Here is a 20,571-nt window from a genome sequence, read left to right on the forward strand (position 1 = left end):
TTGGGAAGAAGAAGCAACTATGAAAACCAAGTACCCTCACCTTTTTCAATACGATTACACTCATGCTTGAGGTAATAGTTCCTCTTAAGTTTTCCAGTCATTCATGCGTAAATTCACTCTTATAATCATGTTCCCTCACTTTGTACTTGTATTTTTAATGTATGTGCAAGTAGTAGAAACTCAATTTTGTTTGAAAGCCAGTTCTCAGTGTTTAGTAGTAGGGTTTGCATCTCCCTACCCATATTCAAAGTACTTTAGTCTTCATTCAAGGACAAATTTTCCCAATATAGAGACAATGTAAGACACTTATCCAAAAAAGACCAAAAATAAGTTTTTCATGAAATCTGCTGGTGCAACAGACGGTGGCCATCGACGGACCATAGCCTAACCCATGGTTCGTCCTGCTCATCAATCAATGGAGTGTTTAATACCAAAAATCTCAGCCCATGAAAATTTGACCAAGTGTCGAAAGATGGACATACCTACGGTTTGTAGATTAGACTACAGTCCATAGTCTGCCTTCATTGAACAACCCATGTTTACCCATTGTCTTACAAAACCACCATTGACGAGCTCGTACCATCGTTCAATTTATGGCCCGTGTGTTGAAATTTACAGACAGTTAGGGGGAAAATACAGTTGGGTAGCTTTAAATGATCATAACTCTTAGTACAAAATGAGTTAGGTGTCCCACGACATAGAAAAAGATAGAAAATTGAATTATCTTTCCATAGCGACCAACCTTGCTAAAATCACCTTCAAGAATAAATTTAGGCCCGTTTTAGTAAAGGTCTGTCGAAAAGACCCAAACCACAGACCATTGGTTGAACGACGGCCCGTCAGTATAGGTCCTCATTTGGTCCGACAATAATTAACTTCGGTGTCTTTTGGTTCTTTTTCGACTTAGTTTAAGCCCTAAGATAAATAGTTTTTACCCTAAATAATAAGATTTTAGTCATTTTAAGCCTAGAAACATAACTTAAGACTACCTAAGTCAAAACATAGAAAACTAGGCTGAAAAAAGGAGAAAAGGTTCAAGAACCGTAGTTCAAGAACGTAGCAAGGTTTCAGCAGTTCAAGCGCTAAAATCTAAGTATTTCTCAATGAATTTCATCATCAGGTATGTGAGATTCCACTAATGGGTTCCTTTAACCCCTTAGGTCCCTAGTTTTAAGTCAGTTATTCATTATATTATAATGAATAATCCTAGGGTTTGTAGAACTTTGATATAACTTCATGAATTTAATAAATATGTTATAAATGACATTGTAAAGTTATTATTTACTTTTTTACCTGAATTTTAGAACCCAAAATTTTTATTTCTTGAGTTCTTTAATTACACATGATAGGTCAAATATTTCAGCTATTCAGTTATACATGCATCAGCTTTAATGCAACATTATTAGATTATATGTTGCATTCCTAGTTTGCATGTTCTGTTTTGAGATATCCTGTTATCACAAAAAATTAAGACATAATCAGTTCACTACATAAATCAATGGGAGTAGAATAATACCTTGTTGGACTAGGGTTCAGCATACCCAATTAGTCCCAGCATTACTAGTCAAGTAGGCAGTAAGTCCCCACTGCGGTTAGTGATCTGGCAGAGTATTTTGGGTACACTTGATGGGGCTTAAAAATCGGACACCACATTTATCTCATGTGATTTTATTATTCGTTATTAGTAGCTCTCACAATTCAGCCAAACTATCTTGCATTGATCATTTTTCAGTATCCTCAATATTCAATTTCCTGATGTTATAAATTGGTCATTGCATTCACATATCTCAAAATTCTCTTTATCAGATTAAGATTATTATACCTGAATTTGTGATTGTTATGTTATATTTTATTTCAACTTAATTCTATCTTATGTGCTTAGTACCTTTCATGTACTAACACATACGTGCGCTACATGTTCTCCTGAAATAGATTCAGGTTCTCAGCATCCAGATCACGCATAGATCGATTTTCAATCTTCATTTCTTAAGATTCAATTGTGAGTCCTCATTCTTCATCAACGATATTCATGAGTTTCTTTTTCAATATTTAGTCTTTTAGTTTATGTTTTTGGTAGATTTATCTTGGGTTGTCCCAACATTTATAGTCAAGTTTAGAGGCTATTTTCAAACATAGTTAGTTTCAACTTAGTATTGAGCTAATATTTCCTTTGTATTAAACTCATTATATATCTCACTTAGTAAACATGGGTATTTCACATCTTTTAAGTTTAAATTATGATTTAGCTTCTTCATAATTTATATTCTTTAGTTTACTCATGATCATGCCAGCTGGGTCAACTTTGGATCACTTGTGGTCTTAGGTTCCGTCTCCGTGTATCGGGTGTAACTCTCAGTGCTTGACAATGATGACATTGACGTTAACGTTGACAAAACTATTGACTGTCATGTTGTCGTTTACATTGATGTTGACCTTGACGTTCACTTTGACGTTTAACGTTGACATTGACTTTCATGTTGATGTTAAAAATGACATTTACTTTGATGTTCAAACTTACATTGACATTGATGTTGATGTTGATGTTGATGTTGATGTTGATGTTAATGTTGATGTTGACGTGGATGTTGGTGTTAACATTGATTTGCTTATTGCATTAATGTTCATGTTCATGCTCACGGTAATGTTCATAATGATGTTGATATTGACATTCACATTGACATTGACATTGAAGTTCATGTTGACATTTACATTAACATAAATATTTACAGTCGTGTTTATGTTAACATTGATATTCACATTGACGTTGACGTTTACAGGAACATTATAGTGTCATTCACACTGACTTATACGTTTGCATTGACATTTATGTTGACATTGACATAGAAATTGACGTTGACATTGATGCTGACGTTCACAATGACATTGATATTTATGTTTATGTTGATGTTAACATTGACATTGACATTTACGTTGATGTTGACGTTAACGTTTGCCTTGACACTCATATTGATATTGATATTCATGTTGACATTGATTTTCACATTCATGTTTAAGTTCACTTTGACATTCACATGAACTTTTTCGTTCATGTTCACGTTTATATTGACGTTGATGTTCATGTTCACGCTTACGTTGACACTGACTTTTACGTCTATGTTGACGTGTATATTTATGTAGATATTTTTATTAACATTTACATTTATGTTGACGTTGATGTTAACTTTGATTTTAACATCTACATTGACACTTACATTAACATTGACATTGACATTTGCATTTACGTTTATGTTGATGTTCACGTTCATGTTCTCGTTCATATTCACATTGACGTTGATGATCACATTGACATTCACATTGATGTCTGTGTTTATGTTGACATTTTCATTCACATATAAGTTCTCGTTTAGACATTCACGTTGACATTCATATTCATGTAAACATTGACCTTCACGTTCACGTTCACATTGACGCCAACATTAATGTTCACGCAAACATTTGCATTGACATTCATACACGTTCACATTTATGTTAAAGTTGACGTAAACGTTCACATTGACGTTGACTTTGACGTTCACACTTAAGTTGACATTTATGCTCTTGTTGACATAACATTCATGTTGACGTTCACGTTGGCATTTTTCTAGTGAAGGGTCTATTAGGTTTTAATAATATGTATTAGGGTACATAGGCATCTCAATGTGCAAGATTGAGTAATATTGGGCATATTTGAGAATATTGGCTTAAGGGTGTTAGCCAATTACTATGTATAAAGATATATATTAATGTGCAAATACTCCAATCCAGGATCGTTTAGGAATTATACCTTCAATGAAGACCCTAAGAAAATAATATTTGACTTCATATTACACATATTAGGTTGAGGCTTCCAAGAGTCAATTCTAGGAACCATAACACATAATCAGTAAAAATGATCATGTAGATTATGCAATGCCCAAGTACATAGTGAGGGTCCTTGGACACAAAATGAGCAGCAAATCATGTGCTGACCGGCCAAGAGACAAGCAACCAAGTCCAACTGAATTCGGCTGGGGAAGGCGCACAAACGGCTCAAGCCACGTAGGGCCTTGCATCCTAAACAAATCTAGGCTCTAACTACCTTACCTAACTAACTAACTAACCTAGGATTAAATAAAATAAACTAACTAGTGTACCAAAAATTCTATATTCTAACCGGGTGACACTAGCCGGGTTATTAACTAAAGAAACATCCTAGTACCTAACTTAGGATGGTCCAAAGAGGTTTATTATGGTACTACTGACTTAGGGTTTCTTTAGTCATTACCCTAGTTCATTTAATTTATTTAATTAGCTCTTAATTAATTAATTAAGAGTTCATAGTCAAGCCGAGACACCTTGGAAAAATTTAAGATTTTGCTAACTCAAAATGCTCTCCTATTTTTAGTCAATTTAGGAGTGGCGTTGTGATTAGTTAGCTTATTGATTATTTTATTAAGTTTATTTTCCTAAATTTAATTAGTCAATATTCAGTTCCTAGGACATAGACTCATCTTTAACTAGGTAAGAAACTTCACGACTCAAAAATAGTAACTAATGTATGAAAATGAATGAACAATTCTCCTTAGACCATTTGAAGTAAGATTCTTTAAGATTTTTCGTGCAAAGTATGGGTTGGTCTTCGTGGATTCAATTTTGCAGTATGTATGGTTTTTCTATCTTTGATTCTTTTTTCCCAAGAGTATTTTCAAACATTTTTGAATTCAACAAAATCGAAACTAGGGTTGTTCTAAATGAATAGAATGTTTATCTCCCTTGTTCTCCATATTTCCGATACTAGTATAATGTATAATGCAAATCTCGAGAATGTTGTTTGTATGGGTTTCAAAGTGATCATTAAGTGTAAGTTTCTATGATTTAATAATGTATAATGACACATATAGGTTTGATCCATATGATTAGAGTGTCATTTACATGAGATAAGAATGTTGTAATGTTCAATTGTGTTTGAGAAGATGAAAATGTTAAAAGTTGAATTGCTTAAAATGATGAGATTTCTAAAGTATATTTATGAAGTTAATTGACTTTACTAATGATATTTTCATGACCAGTTTTTAGTGAAAGTTTGCTTTATGCCAATTTATGCAAATAAATTGTGTTACAATATTATTTCCAAAATATGTAATAGAATTGGCAATTGACAAAGCAATACCAATCTTATATGGACAATTTAAATTATGATGGTCATGTAAAGAAAAATACATATTAAAGAATGACTTGACAAGTTGTAACTCAATGAACTCATAACCCAAGGATTTCAAATGATTTGGACAAGTCACATACCCTATATAGATGAATTAGTGCATAAAGTATAACACTTAATAAGTCCGTACAACATTCATAATGAATGGTATAAGAATACCAAATAATGTTGAACAAGATAAGGTGAGTAATGAAATAACACAAAAGCTTATGATTGATGAAATTTATCTAGAATGGGGTGTTAAAGGACGTGAGACAAGTCTCATTTGCACCTTAATATTTATGTTGAATATACTCACATAAAAGGGTGTTAGAAATTAGGGTACAAGTCTCATTCACACCATAATGATAATGTAAAATTCAAATTCACAATCATCTAGTAAAGAAAGGGATGAAAAGTCATCCAGTGAGCTAAGCACACCTCATACTAGAAGCAACCTTCCACAATGTATGAGTAAACTCTAAAAGTTGTGAAGTATGACAAATTGAGCAAAGCACCAATACACTATCAATGAGCTTGTGCAAGCATATGTAAGACTCATGAGATGACAGTACCACAAAGAAGTATAAGGGTCTCCGAATTCTCCTAGTCTTTTAATTATGTTGTCAGCATAGGTTACTAGCTAGATGATGCACTTAAGAAAGCTAGGAAGTATTCGGTTTCACTTTGGTCGGTAAACAACGTCTTTTTTCAGTGTGGGAAAGATAATGGATTTCATGTTAGCTCACATGATCTATGTCGGTTAATGCTAGTATTGGGTTTCACATAAGCAGGTGAACAACATCTTTTCAGTATGGGGAAGACACTGGATTTCATGTTATCTCACATGATCATTGTAATTTTAATGCTAAAGATTTACTAAAGAAAGTAAGAATGAATGAGATAAAGAAAAGTATGTTCAAAGTTAACATGAGATCAAAGAAAAAGATATGTAAGTTTCAAGTGTACTAAGTAAGCATAAGCATAAGTAAATCAAATTACCATTGTTTGATAAGAATGAAGTTTTAACAGTTATTGGCTTCTGCAAATTATGGGAGTAAAACATAATTGCTTATCAATCTCCTATAATATTTATATCATGAAAATGATCAAATAATATGCATAGCCAATAATATTTATATTTTTCAAATGATCAAATAACAGGCATAGCCAATACTGTTTGTATCATGCAAATGATCAAATAATGGGCATAGCGAATAATCTATATATCATGAAAATGATAAAATAATGGGCATAGACGGTAATCATTAAATTATGTGAATAATAAAATTATATTCATAGATAATGAAGTTTGTCTTATAAATACATCATTCCCAATTTAATATAAACGGAAAGAATAACTGGTAAGTAGGCTAGTTAAACCATTTCCTTAGTCTTTTGGATTCATTGTAGGAATGGGAGTATAATAAATCATGGAACTCATAAGTAAAACATAGGATCAAACGAGATCATTGAACTACACAACAAAAATAACAAAAGATTGAAAAATAAACTAAGGCATGGCAGAGGAGCTATCAACTTAAAGGGGACCAAAAATATAAATTTTTGTTAGAGTTATTTTAAAATTATGTTCATGATCCCAACTTCTTATGTTCATATAAAAAATAAGTTGTATAGTTTAAATGCATGAAAAATTTTCGTATTCATAGCATTATTCATAAATAACTAATTACGAAAGTAAAGTGACTTCACTTTCTAAAAATTGCATGTTGCTATAGTACGAGATTTCCTTGATCATGCAATGTACTCATTAGTTCGAGGATCTTTATGCTTTATATTCTAGATTTAGTAGATTTTACATAGGTAGTTGATGTTGTCCCTAGAGTTTCCCTTCAAACATTTGTTCATTTTTTCGTTTAATGTCGGTTTTGCAATTATTAATAATATTGTGAACTCTTCGTTTCAATTTTTAATCTATTAATAGATGGTTGTTAATGTTGAGATATTAGTATAACACTCTAATGAAGAAATTATATGAAGTCTAAGTTCACTTAATTAATTTTAAAATGTTTTAAATTTTCCGTTAAATTTGATTGTTTGATTGCGATGAATGCTAAAAAGAGTCTTGTCAGCGACCTCTTAAAGGTTAACTGTGCCTGTGTTATCTAGTGTCTGAAACCCGGGTATGACAAACTTCGTATCAGAGCATGAGGTTAAATTACCTAGGAACTAAGGCTAAAAATAACCACATTTCCTAGTTTCTAGCTTATGGTTGTGAAGCGCACCACAACCATGACTTAGAGACTTAGCGATATTAAGAATCTTCCTTTCTTACACTCTTTATCGCGTCGTTTATAGCTTTGACATTTTGTGTCACTCGAGCATCTAACTTCCTTTTTGTGTGTGCATGTACAAAAATAAATACAAGAAGAAATGCAGGAAGGAGAGTTAGAGAAGCACCTGCTAGGGGAAATCAAGATCCTCTGTTGGCTCAGATTGCCCAAGCCATCACTGCTCACGCATAGTCTATAACTGCCCAGGCCACTGGAAAGTGTGCTCCCAGGGAGAACCCACATGCGAGCACCATGGCTAGAAGACTGAGAGATTTCACCAGGATGAATCCTCCATCGTACTTGGGTAAAAAACCAACGAGGATCCCCAGAGTTTGTGGACGAGCTCCACAAGATTCTCTATGCTATGGGTGTTAATGAAGTGGAATAGGTTTTATGCTTTGAGAGGTAAAGAGGAGCAGGAGAAGTCAGCTGATGTGGTCATTGGTACCTTCCATGTCTTCACTTTTCCTGTGTACTCATATTTAGATCCAGGATACACCTTGTCTTTTTTTTCGCCTTTGGTAGCTAGTAAATTTGATTTGCTTCATGAGATCTTGCATGAACCTTTTCGAGTTAGTACTCGCATAGGGGACAATATTAGAGCTGAAAAAGTATATAGAGGTTGGCTAATAAATGTTTTGTATAGAGTAACTTATGCTAACCTAATTGAATTAACCACACTTGATTTTGATATAATTTTGGGTATGGATTGGATTTATAAGTTTTATTCTACAATAGACTATCGAAAAAGGTAGTAAGGTTTCAGATTCCTAATGAGATAGAGCTTTAATGGGAAGGGCTTAGTTCAAATCCAACTGACCAAATAGCTTCCCCTCTTAAAGCCAATAAAATGTTATGTAAGGGGTATTTAAAACACTTAGTCAGATTCAAAGACTTAGAATATGATGTTTCTTACACAAACTCTGTTTCCATAGTTGATGAGCTTGAAGATGTATTTTCGGAGGTTTTACCAAGAATACCTCCTGAATGAGAAATTGAATTTGGTGTTGATTTCGATCCTAAAACCAAAACAATTTCCATTCCTCCCTATAGATCAACTCCAACTGAACTCAAAGAGTTGAAGTTGTATTTAAAACATCTACTTGATAAGGGCTTCATTCATCCGAGCATATCCCCATGGGGTGCTCTGGTGTTATTCATTAAGAAAATGGATGGATGCTTTAGAATGTGTATCGATTCACGGTAACTCAACAATGTAACTATACAGAACAAATACACTATTCGCAGAATGTATGATCTATTTGGTCAACTCCAAGGTTCAAGTTTCTTTTCTATAATAGATAACCGGTAAAGGTATCACAAGCTTAGAGTGAGACAAAAGGACATCCCTAACACAGCGTTCCGTACTAGATATGGTCAATACGAGTTTCTTGTCATGTAATTTGGTCTCACTAACGTACCAGGCGCGTTTATGGACCATATTAAGATGGTCTTTCGTGAATACATTGAATCTTTTTACATAGTATTCATATATTACATGCTTTTATACTTTACGACTAGAGAAGAGAATAAACAACATTTGAGAATAACTTTGCAAGTCCCTAGGGAACATCAGATGTATGCAAAATTTTAGCAAATTTTAGTTTTCGCTTAGATCAATGATCTTCCATGGCCATGTGGTGTCCGACTATGGTGTAGAGGTTGAACCGAAAAAAATTTAAGTCAATAAAGAACTGGCTGAGACCCATCACTACTACAGACATTCAGAGTCTCTTGGGTTTTGCTAATTACTATCACCGGTTTGTTGAGGGCCTCTCCACGATTCCTGCTCCATTGACAACTTTAACAAAGAAAATAGAGAAGTTTGACAAGTATACATATATATCATTTTCCGGAGAAGATTGACATGGAATAATTATTGATAACATAATATTTTCAGACTTCATGCAAGTCCTTGGAGATAAATTATAGTTCATCACATAATTGGCCATATGTTATGGGAAATTCTCGTAGTTCGAAATGGATTGAAACTTTCACTTGAAAGGCCCAATATAACATTACGAGCATCATTAGCAATGTCAGGATGCAATCAATCAAAATCCTTCCAAGCTTCACCATATGAACGATGTCTTAAATTTCCATCTTTAAGTCGTTCAGTATCATGCCATCTCATAGATAAGGATGTTTCACAACATATGAATATCCTCTAAAGCCTAGGATTTAAAGGAAAGTACCTTAAAACCTTCACTGGGATTTTTTTAACCTTATTATTTAATACATTACGAATATTCTTCCATCATGAAGCTCCACACATAGAGCAATTATCTAATTTTTTTATTGTCATTTAAAAATAATATGTAATCATTAGTAAAAGCATGTATTTTCTCATAATGAAGACCCAAATCTTTTATGACCTTTTTTGACTTGTAAAGCAAGTCGGGTATCTAAGCAAAAGGAAATGCCTCTCTTATCAATGCCAACAAATCTGAAAAAGGCTACATCAGTCAAATTGTTAATGCATTTAAACAAGTATAGCCAGATGGTAAAACTCAACTTGAAAAAATTCTTACACAGTGGATACAACTCTTCTTTCCCTTCCTCAACTAATTTAAAAAATATCATTGCATCTTCACGTGTCCCCTGCCTCACTCCTTCATGTCTCTGATCATCTACTACATTTCTAAAAGTATCATGAAGTATTCTATCAATGTTATCATGCATGTTAGAAGTTTCTTCTTCATCGGTTAGATGTGGCGTATTTCTTGAGGAAAATACTTCACCATGAAAAACCCATTTGGTGTATCAACGAACAATTCCATGGAGAATCAAATGATCCTCTACCATATTTGTGCAATGCCAATTACGATTAAAGCATTTATTACAAGGACACAATATTTTATTTCCTTATGAAGCTCGTTCAAATGTTTTATCAAGAAAATCATGAACTCCATGAATATATTCATTGGTGGATCTTTGGTGATTCATCAAAATTTTATCTTCAAATCATTTGAATAAATATCCTACATGACATGTGCTAAACATTAAAGCCAATAAAGTCATGAGTACAAATAATATAAGCATAACTTAACAACTCGAACTTTTAGGTTAATCGAATCTCAAACCTTCACATCAATTCAACATCAAATAATTACAAAACTCATAGGAGAACCAAAAGATATTGACAAGTTAAGTTATTAGCAGCTTCCTAAATTTGATAAACTTTATACAAATCAACGACTAAATTCACAATCAAACAAATTTCAAAGCATTAAGGGCAGACCTAGATTAGAGTAACTAACATACATTATAGAAATAGAAAGCATCAAGAAAAGAAAATAACTATCAAACATCAGTTTTGATTCTAGCAAAACATTTCGTGTATTCATAAAACAGTAAAGGAGTTGATTGTTCACATGGAAAAAGTATTTTGTAAAAACTATAACAACTCATATTCTCTTTATAAAAAAACACAAGGGAGTTAGCTTGTCAATGTAACAACTACCATATAGCAGAAATTTTTTATTACTTTCAATTTCTTACCAATCAGCCTTCTCCGGTTCCAAACGAACTACTTCAAAAATCCTGAAGTGTTACCTCTAGGTTCGTTTCAGCCAAGCCTATAAATAACATAATCACACAATTTTAGTAGGAAGCAAAGACAAAGAGAGGATAAAATATATGATATATAAGTCCAACATAAGTAGCTTAGCATAGAAAAATCCACCAAAAAAATTCCTTTTTTTAATCACACATACAAAAAAAAAAGTGGCATAATGACTCTATTGTTACTAAAATAAAGAAAATTGATTTGTTTGAAACCCAAGATTGGATTTTTATCTTTTTTTTTATCATAATCATACAAATATCACCAAATATAAGAACCTCATTTCTAATTCTTGGTTTAAATCAACACCATTTTTCTTATTTTCTCTTTTACTTAACCAAGAGATCAAACAATATTAAATCCATTGCAAAGTATTCTTAATGATTCCCAGGTCCTCGATTTTCCTGTAGCCGAGGTCAAATTTACCTCACGTTTGAACATTAATACTTAAACATAGCAGGAGAGAGTACACTGTCACCGTGTCCTTAACGATGATGGTTACTCAATCTACTGATTTTTAACCAATTGAAAAGGAAGTTGGACTGAAAAAATATAAACTGGTATAGTCACATTTCAAAAGATGGATACAATATTTTATGAAGCACAAAGAAAAGGACTATATTCTTTCTATGTTACAATTTTGAATCAAATTTTTTTTTGTCTAGCTAAGTAAATTAAATGGTGGTAAAGAGAAAGAGACTTTGTAAGCAAATTTTGGGAATGGATTTCAAGAGAAGACTATTTGAGCTCTCAGGTTGAATCAGAACTTCACAGTAATATCAGGAAGCAGGTACTGCAGGCCATTAAAGTTGCAAACAAACAAGAAAAGCCCCAAAATTGTAGAATATTATGAAGGCCATACCAGCCATAGTTATATGGGAACTTTGGAAGAGAAGGAATGCTAAAAGGCATGTTAAACAAGTCTCTTTTAATAAAATGTGCATTCACTGTCAATATAATATTAATTGTGCAAGCATATAAAAACTTCAAAAATAAATTCAAGTTCCACATATTTCTATTAATTGGAATGTTGAAGTTAAAAATTGACACAAAAATTCCTAAGACTAACACACTTGTACAAAAAATGATATAGCCAGTTTAAAATATAGACACCGCATTAAAAAAAAACACAACGAACATGTAAAGTGAGTAGTAAATCAGACAAAACAAATCGATTTGTGCTTCATATATGATGAAAACAATATCGCAAAATGCACCAATACGAACAATGTCATTAAATTCAACGAAGAAATAGGGAATTATGTGTCAAAGTTTATGTTGGCAGTGACTAATAAGGGTAGATAACATTCAATTGAACAAGAAAAACTCATACGCAATATCAGAATTAAAATGTATTCAAAGTAAACCCACAGTGACACTCAAGTTTAAACATTCCTTAATAAGAATTAAAAAAATTGATGATAACTAAGCCTTAATCCCAAACAAGTTTAGATCAACAATGTAATTACCAAAAAATAGAGGAGAGAACATAGGGTTACAAAACAACAAAAGTGACATCAAGGTTTGTAGTCAGTCAAAGGACAAGAGTGTTTTTCAAAAATGAACTAGCTTAGGCTATATTAGTCAACAAAAAGTGAAATAAATACTAATAGGAAGTAATTTGGTAGTAATTTTTGTCCAGATTCACATCAAATGGGGAATATTAAGGAAGAATTCAGCTAGAACAAAAAAAAGGGAGAGAGAAATATATACATATCCAGAAACTTGGAGCACTAAATTTCGACTATCTTATGAGATTTTCCACCGGAAGGTACACCTGCAAGGAAGTAGACATTTTCATATGCAAGGAATTAAGAAAATAAAAAAGAAATAGATGGAAGTGTACATTTGTTTTTTTTTTGTTTTTTCTGTGTTTCATGGTCTCATTTTGAGTTCAATTGACATTCTTTTTCAATAAAATGGGACAAATGCTCCAAACTTAATTAAAAAAATGAACTAGCATAGATAACATAAATATTATTCACCTTTATATGGAAGCATTCAAATATTCTCCTGAAACAAAAAATCACAAACCAAACTACTTGAAGATCAAACCAAATAACTTTCTGTATGTAAAAGGAAGCAAGCACACAAGCTGAACTATAGGAACAGTAAAGCGACTAGAAACTAGAAACCATGCTAAACAAACTTAAATAAAATCAATGGATACCTCCTAAAAAATAATTTACTATACAATTCAAAACATACAGTGATTAAAGCCATATCAGTCACAAACAAAACAACAACAAACACAAAAACATAGGATATACCTCCAACAAGTCAGACACTCAATTTGAAATCAAACAGTCCATCACTAAGCATCAACATCAATAGTAAATCAAATTCATTCCAATAAAGACATGAGAACTCTTAAACAATATAGAGGGAATATTCAATAGAAATCTAGGTTATCTTAAAGTCATAACGCATAGTGAGTCATCTTGTATATAGCATAGAATACCAGAAAGCATTAATGTCTTGAATCTAAAGGATGACTCAATCACAAATTCTCTTCAAGTTTAACCCTAAATCCTCTTCATGCTTAACACTAAATACTCAACAATGACTTCAAATTAGGAGTGTTTTCTTTTCCTATTTCATTATATATCATAGAATAAAACAGGAAAGTTTATACACTAACTATATTTGAGCAAATAACAAAGATTTAAGACTTACCTATATATTATTCTTTAATATTTTTTCAAAATCAATTCAATGAGGACTTAGAAATGTGGAAGAATATTAACCTTGAAGATTAATTCATAGTCGAACTTCAAATACATCACCAAAAAGAACGAGCAGGTTGTTTTCCTCGACGAGCTTCAACAACATCTTAACTAACGAGCTTCACCGACGAGCTTCAGCCACAACTTCACCTACGAGCTTCACTAAAAACATCACCAACAGATTCATTAATGAGCTTCGCCAACGAGCTTCACCAAAACCTTCACCAACGAGCTTCACCAACGAGCTTCATCAACAGCTTCACCAACAGATTTTGTTTTTGACAACAAAATGTTCAAAAATTCCTTTCACAACTTCTCCCAGAAAAAGGCTCTCTCTTATTCCAATGATGAAAGTTTCTGAAATAATAAGGGTTTTAGTATATGAAACAAATTTTATTCTTTTAATTTTACACTTTTTGTTAAGTTACTAATATTTTAGAATTATTTTTTTAGGAGGGACTAATGTATATTTGACTAATTATATTGGAGGGAAATATATTTTTTTAGGAGGTAAAAATATTTAGGGCTGAAAAATAAGAATTATTTTTCTAAAAAACCATTTGCATAGAGTTATCTATCGCGACAGTTCTAAAACTTGTTGCCATAGATTCTCTCTTGGGACGGTTATAGGGATGATGAAATACAATATTTTAGGGATATTTGGCCACAGTTATAACTGTTGTAATAGGTGAGATATTGCTATGATTGTATAACTGTTGCTAAATAAATGTTTCACTAAGTCAAATTTCTAGCAGTGACACTGGATATCATGTTATCTCACATGATCTACGTTACTTTAATGCTAAAGATTTCTTAAAAAAAGATAAAAAGAAATAAATAAAAGTATGTTAAAAGTGAACATGAAATCAAAGAAGAAGATATGTAAGTTCAAAGATAACTACGTAAACAAATTCATAAGAAAATCAAATCACCAATGTTTGATAAGAATGAAGTCCTAACAATTATTGGCTTATGCCAATAAAGGGAGTAAAATATAATGGCTAATCAATGGACCATGATCTTTATAGTATGTAAATGATCAAATAAGGCATAGCCAATAATCTTTATATTTTTCAAATGATTAAAAAAATGGGCATAGCCAATAATCTTTATCTCATGCAAATGATAAAAAAAAATGGGAATATCCAATAATCATTATTTCATGAAAATGATAAAATAATGGCATATCAAACAATCTTTATATTATGTAAATGATCAAATAATAGGAATAACCAATAAAGATTGGGTTATAAATACTTCATGCCCAACTTAACTAGAATGGAAAGAATAACTTCTAAGTAGGATAGTCAAATCATTTCCTTAGTCTTTTGGATTACTTACTTGATTCAATGTAGGAATGGGACTATAATGAATCATTGAATTCGTATGTAGAACATCTGATCAAATGAGATCATCGAACTACACAAACAAAAGAATAAAAAAATAAAAAATAAACAAAAGAATGGGAGCGGAGCTCTCGGGTTTAATGGGGAGCAATAATATAATTTTTTGTTCGAGTTGTTCTACATTATGTACATGATCCCAAGGTTTTATGTTCATATAGAAAATGAGTTGTGTGATTTAAATGCATTAAATAAGTCATATTTATAGTATGATTCATAAATAACGAATTAAGAATGTAAAGTGACTTCACTTTCCAAAAAAAGCATGTTTCTATAGGAAGAGTTTTCCCTGATCATGCGTAGTCCTTATGTGTTTATGTTCATAAACACATACATATTACAAGTGTTTACTAACCCATATACAATTATTAATTTTATAGGTTCAGGTCCTTGAAGAAGATTAACGATGGGTTGAAGCTATTTGGACAATTACCTTGAAACATTGGTAGGTCCTCATGTGTTTGAGGATGCCTACACTTCATATTCTAGATTTAGTAGATTAGACATACATAGTATATATTGTCCGTAGCGCTTCCTTTATAACATTTTTTCAATATTTCGTATTAAGGCCGATTTGGCAACTATTAATAATATTTGAAATTCTTCATTTTGAATTACTAATCTGTTAATAGATGATATTTATGTTGAGCTATGAGTATATTACTCTTATGATGAAATATTATTAAATCTAAGTACACTTTAGAAATGTTAAAAAGTTCTAAATTTTCCAATAAATTTAATTGTATTATTGTGATAAAAGCAAAGAAGAGGCTGGTCTGCGAATTCTTAGAGGTTAACGACACTGGTCGCATCTAGGGTCTACAACCACGGTGTGACAGAATTCATGTTTACATTAATGTTCACATTCATGTTGATGTTGACGTTCACATTGACATTGATGGTCACATTGACATTCATGTTTATGTTGATGTTTATGTTCAGATTGTGGATTATGTTAATGTTTACCAAAAAATTAAAGTTTATGTTGACATTAACGATGATGTTGATGTTCTTTTTTACATTGACGTTTGTGTTGATATTAACATTCACACTAACGTTTATATTAATGTTCGCGCTAACGTTTAAGTTTACATTGACATTCTGGTGTACGTTGACATAAACGTTGACTTTTCATTGATAGTATTGTTTGACATATACGTTGACATTAACTTTAACGTTCACCTTAACGTTCATATTGACGTTCACATTCACATTTAAATTGGCGTTGATGTTCACATTGATATTTATATTCACATTAACTACTATGTTTACGTTACCTTTTACGTTGACACTGATGATCACATTTGTTGTTACTAGCATTTTGAGGTATATGTTGACGTTGATATTCATGTTTACATTGACATTTTATGTTGACGTTTATGTTGATATTAATGTTTACATTTATTTTGATGTTTACGGCTATTGACATTTACATCTACATTAACTTTCATGTTGATTTTCACGTGAATGTTGATGTTCATGTTGATGTTGATGTTCATATTGATGTTGACATCAATATTTAAATTTATATTCACGTTAACGTTAAAGTTCACAGTGATGTTTATATTTACGTTTACGTTCACGCTGAGATTTTTTTACATTGATGATTACGTTGACATTAATTTTAACTTTGACATTCACATTCGCATTGTCATTTACATTTACATTGACTTTCATATTTATGTTCATGATCATGTTCACATTGACGCTCATATTAATATTCATGTTGACGTTCGTATTGATATTTTAATTGACGTACACGTTGACATTCAGGTTGACGTTCACGTGGATATTCACATTGCATTCGCATTGATGGACACTTTCATGTTCACGTTGACGTTTATGTTCACATGCATGTTGACGTTCACATTAACATTAATGTTGATGATGAAGTTTCCTTTTACATTCATGTCAACGATGACATTGACGTTAATGTTGACGTTCACATTGACATTTACGTTGATGTTAATCTTCATGATGACGTCCACATTGACGTCGATGTTTATATTGACTTTCACATTAACGGTCAAGATGACATTTACATTTTCATTCACAATGACGTTGACACTAATATTGATTTTGACGTTTACATTAATGTTAAATTTGATGTGGATTTCGATGTGGATATTGATGTTGACATATCCGTTGGCGTACTTGTTAACATTGATGTTCACATTTAGATTAATATTAACGTTCTTAATGATATTGACATTGAAATTAATATGACGTTGACATTGACATTCAAATTGACATTCGCATTCACATAGACATTGACATTGACATTGACGTTCATGATGACGTTGACATTGACATGTTAATGTTGATGTTTACGTTTATGTTTGCTTACATGAATATTATCTTTTACATTTATATTGAAGTTTTCATATATGTTGACGTTAATGTTGATATTCACATTGACGTTCTCATAGATGTTGACATTGACGTTCACGTTGCTATTGACATTCATGCTGACGTTGATGTTACTGTTGATTTAACATTGATGTTCATAATGAAGTTAACGTTGAAAGTGACGTTCACATTGACGTTGAAAAATTGACATTCACATTGACACTAACATTGACATTTATATTGACGTTCACATTTATGTTGACGTTTATACTAATGTGGATAGTGAAGTTCACATTTATGTTGACATTTCATTCAGGTAGACATCGACATTGGCGTTAATATTGATCCTCACGTTCACTTTCATGCTAACATTGTAGTTCATGTGTATATTGATGTTTACGTTGATGTTGACGATCACATTTACTTTTACCAAAATATTGAGGTTTAGATTTATGTTGATGTTCACGTTGATATTGACATTTATGTGGATGTTAACGTTTATATTTATGTTGATGTTTATATTGATTAATATTTATGTCTATGTTGACGTTCATATTGATGTTCACGTTAACGTTGACGTTCATGTTGACAGTGATGTTCACATTGATGTGTACATTGACGTTCACACTGAGGTTCACGTCAATGTTCATGTTGATATTCACATCGACATTCACGTTCACATTGACATCCGTGGTTATATTGATGTTTATATTTATGTTGATATTTACGTTCACATTCACATTTATATTTATGCTGATGCTGCTGTCGACATTAATGTTCAATTTTATGTTCACGTTCATGTTTATATTAAAGTTGACATTAACGTTGACATTGATGTTCACAATTACGGTCACATTGACGTTCACATTGATGTTCACGTTGATGTTGATTTTCATATTGATGTTGATGTTAACATTCATGTTGATGTTCATGTTGATGTTCACATTGACATTCATGTTGATATTTACATAGATGTTCACGTTGACATCCTCATTAATCTTCACGTTCACGTTCACATTCACATTCACATTCATATTAATGTTGACATTGACATTGATGTTGATGTTCACGTTTACATTCACATTGACATTCACATAGATGATTACATTTATGTTCACATGCACGTTCATGTTTAATTATATTTTGACATTTTCATTGATGCTGACGTTGACATTAATCTTGATGTTGACATTTACATTAACTTTCATGTTGACATGTGAATTGATATTCAAGCTGACATTTACATTGATGTTCATATTGACATTGACATTCAGATTGATGTCGATTTTGACGTTGACATTAATGTTGATATTGATGTTGACGTGGACGTAAATGTTGACATTGACGATGACGTGCTCCTTTACATTGTCTTTCACATTGATGCTCACATTAATGTTCATAATGATATTGACATTGACATTCATGTTGACTTTGACATTGAAGTTCACGTTTATGTTTACACTCACGTAACATTGACATTCATGTTAACGTTCGCATTGACGTTGAGGTTTACAAAGACGTTTACATTGACATTGATATTAACGTTACGTTGATGATCTAGTTACATTGACATTAATGCTAATGTTCACACTTACATTGACGTTTACATTTACGTTGACATTGATGTTAACATTTACTCATGCATTCACATTTACGTTTAAATTCATTATGACATTTATGTTCACATTAAGGTTTAGGTTCACATTGACATTGATGTTGACATTGACGTTGATATTGACATTGACGTTCACGTTCACAATACGTTGACACTGCATTTTACATTTATGTTGACGTTCATATTTATGTAGATGTTTTCACTGGCGTTGACATTGACGTTTACATTCACACTAAATTTTACGTTTACATTAATGTGATGTTAACCACGATGTTAAAGTTTGCATTTAACTAACGTTCACCTTGACGCTGATGTTCACGTTCACGTTGATGTTGATGTTCAAATTCACATTGACATTCACATTCACATTGATGATGATGATCACACTGACGTTCACCTTTACATCCATGTTTATGTTGATGTTTTCATTCACCTATTCATTTTGGTTTATAAGTTCACATTAACGTTTATGTTCAGGTAGACATAGATATTGATGTTCCCTCTAATGCTTACATTGACGTTCATGATGATGTTTAAATTTACATTGATGTTCGCATTTACGTTAACACTAACATTGATATTCACATTGACATTGCCATTAACATTTACACTTAAGTTTACATTTTATGTTGAATTTGACATAATGTACATGTAGACGTTCAAATTGGCGTTCACATTTATGTAAATTTTCACATTCACGTTGATGTTGACAATGACGTTTCATATTGACATTGATGTTGTCACGACCTGGATTTTTGAATTCGGATCACAACCAGCGTCGTTAAACTCTGAGAGATCGCACACAAGCCTCTTCTTTAATTCATCACATTCATCTAGTTAAATTTGAGTAAAATTTAAATCTTTTTGAACGTATGAAGTATACATAGACTTCATATATTTATTAAGTAGTTAGATCGTATATTAAGCTCAAAGTAAAGCACAATAATCTATCATAAAAAATTAATTCGAATGAAAAGATAAATATATCATAAATGTTTTCCAAACACAGCCTTATTACAAAGCTTTGAAATGAAAGTATGAAAGAAACACTACAGAAAACATCCACTATAAATGTCTACTACTAGGCTAGATTAAATTGTAGCATCCTCAAAATCAAGAGGACCTACAAAAAGGTCTAGAGAACGCTGATGTTAAAACTGCTTATTACAAAACTTTGAAATGAAAGTATGAAACAAAAACTAAAGACAACATCCACAATCAATGTCTACTACTAGGCTAGACTAAAACTGTAGCATCCTCAAAAGCAAGAGGACATACAAAAAGGTCTGGAGAATGTTGTTGTCCAAACCGTTGCTATGAATGTTTGATCTGCTCTTTGACCTACACCAATAAATATAGTAAACTGTATAGGTTTAGTATACCACTTGTACTAGGTATGGATGTATGAGCACATACACATAAGGACTATCCATGATCAAG

At 32.0% G+C, this 20,571-nt stretch overlaps 1 protein-coding gene across 1 annotated transcript; it reads left to right on the top strand.

The window, feature by feature from the left end:
• Positions 1 to 17,502: 17,502 nt before the first annotated feature.
• Positions 17,503 to 19,668, top strand: LOC138347565 (uncharacterized). Its single transcript, XM_069295861.1, has 4 exons — positions 17,503 to 17,669; positions 18,109 to 18,586; positions 18,791 to 18,982; positions 19,609 to 19,668. Exons 1-4 carry the CDS (start codon positions 17,503 to 17,505, stop codon positions 19,666 to 19,668), a joined length of 897 nt encoding a protein of 298 aa, XP_069151962.1.
• Positions 19,669 to 20,571: the final 903 nt, after the last annotated feature.

The sequence above is a fragment of the Solanum lycopersicum genome, chromosome 3 (assembly GCF_036512215.1).
Source record: "Solanum lycopersicum chromosome 3, SLM_r2.1".
Lineage (NCBI taxonomy): Eukaryota > Viridiplantae > Streptophyta > Magnoliopsida > Solanales > Solanaceae > Solanum > Solanum lycopersicum.

Coding starts and splice junctions, on each gene's coding strand:
- LOC138347565 (XM_069295861.1), top strand. CDS start 17,503: ATGTTTGCTTACATGAATATTATCTTTTACATTTATATTGAAGTTTTC. Junction 17,670..18,108: donor ACTGTTGATTTAACATTGAT/GTTCATAATGAA, acceptor TCATGTTGACAG/TGATGTTCACATTGATGTGT. Junction 18,587..18,790: donor ACATTGATGTTGATGTTCAC/GTTTACATTCAC, acceptor ATTGACATTCAG/ATTGATGTCGATTTTGACGT.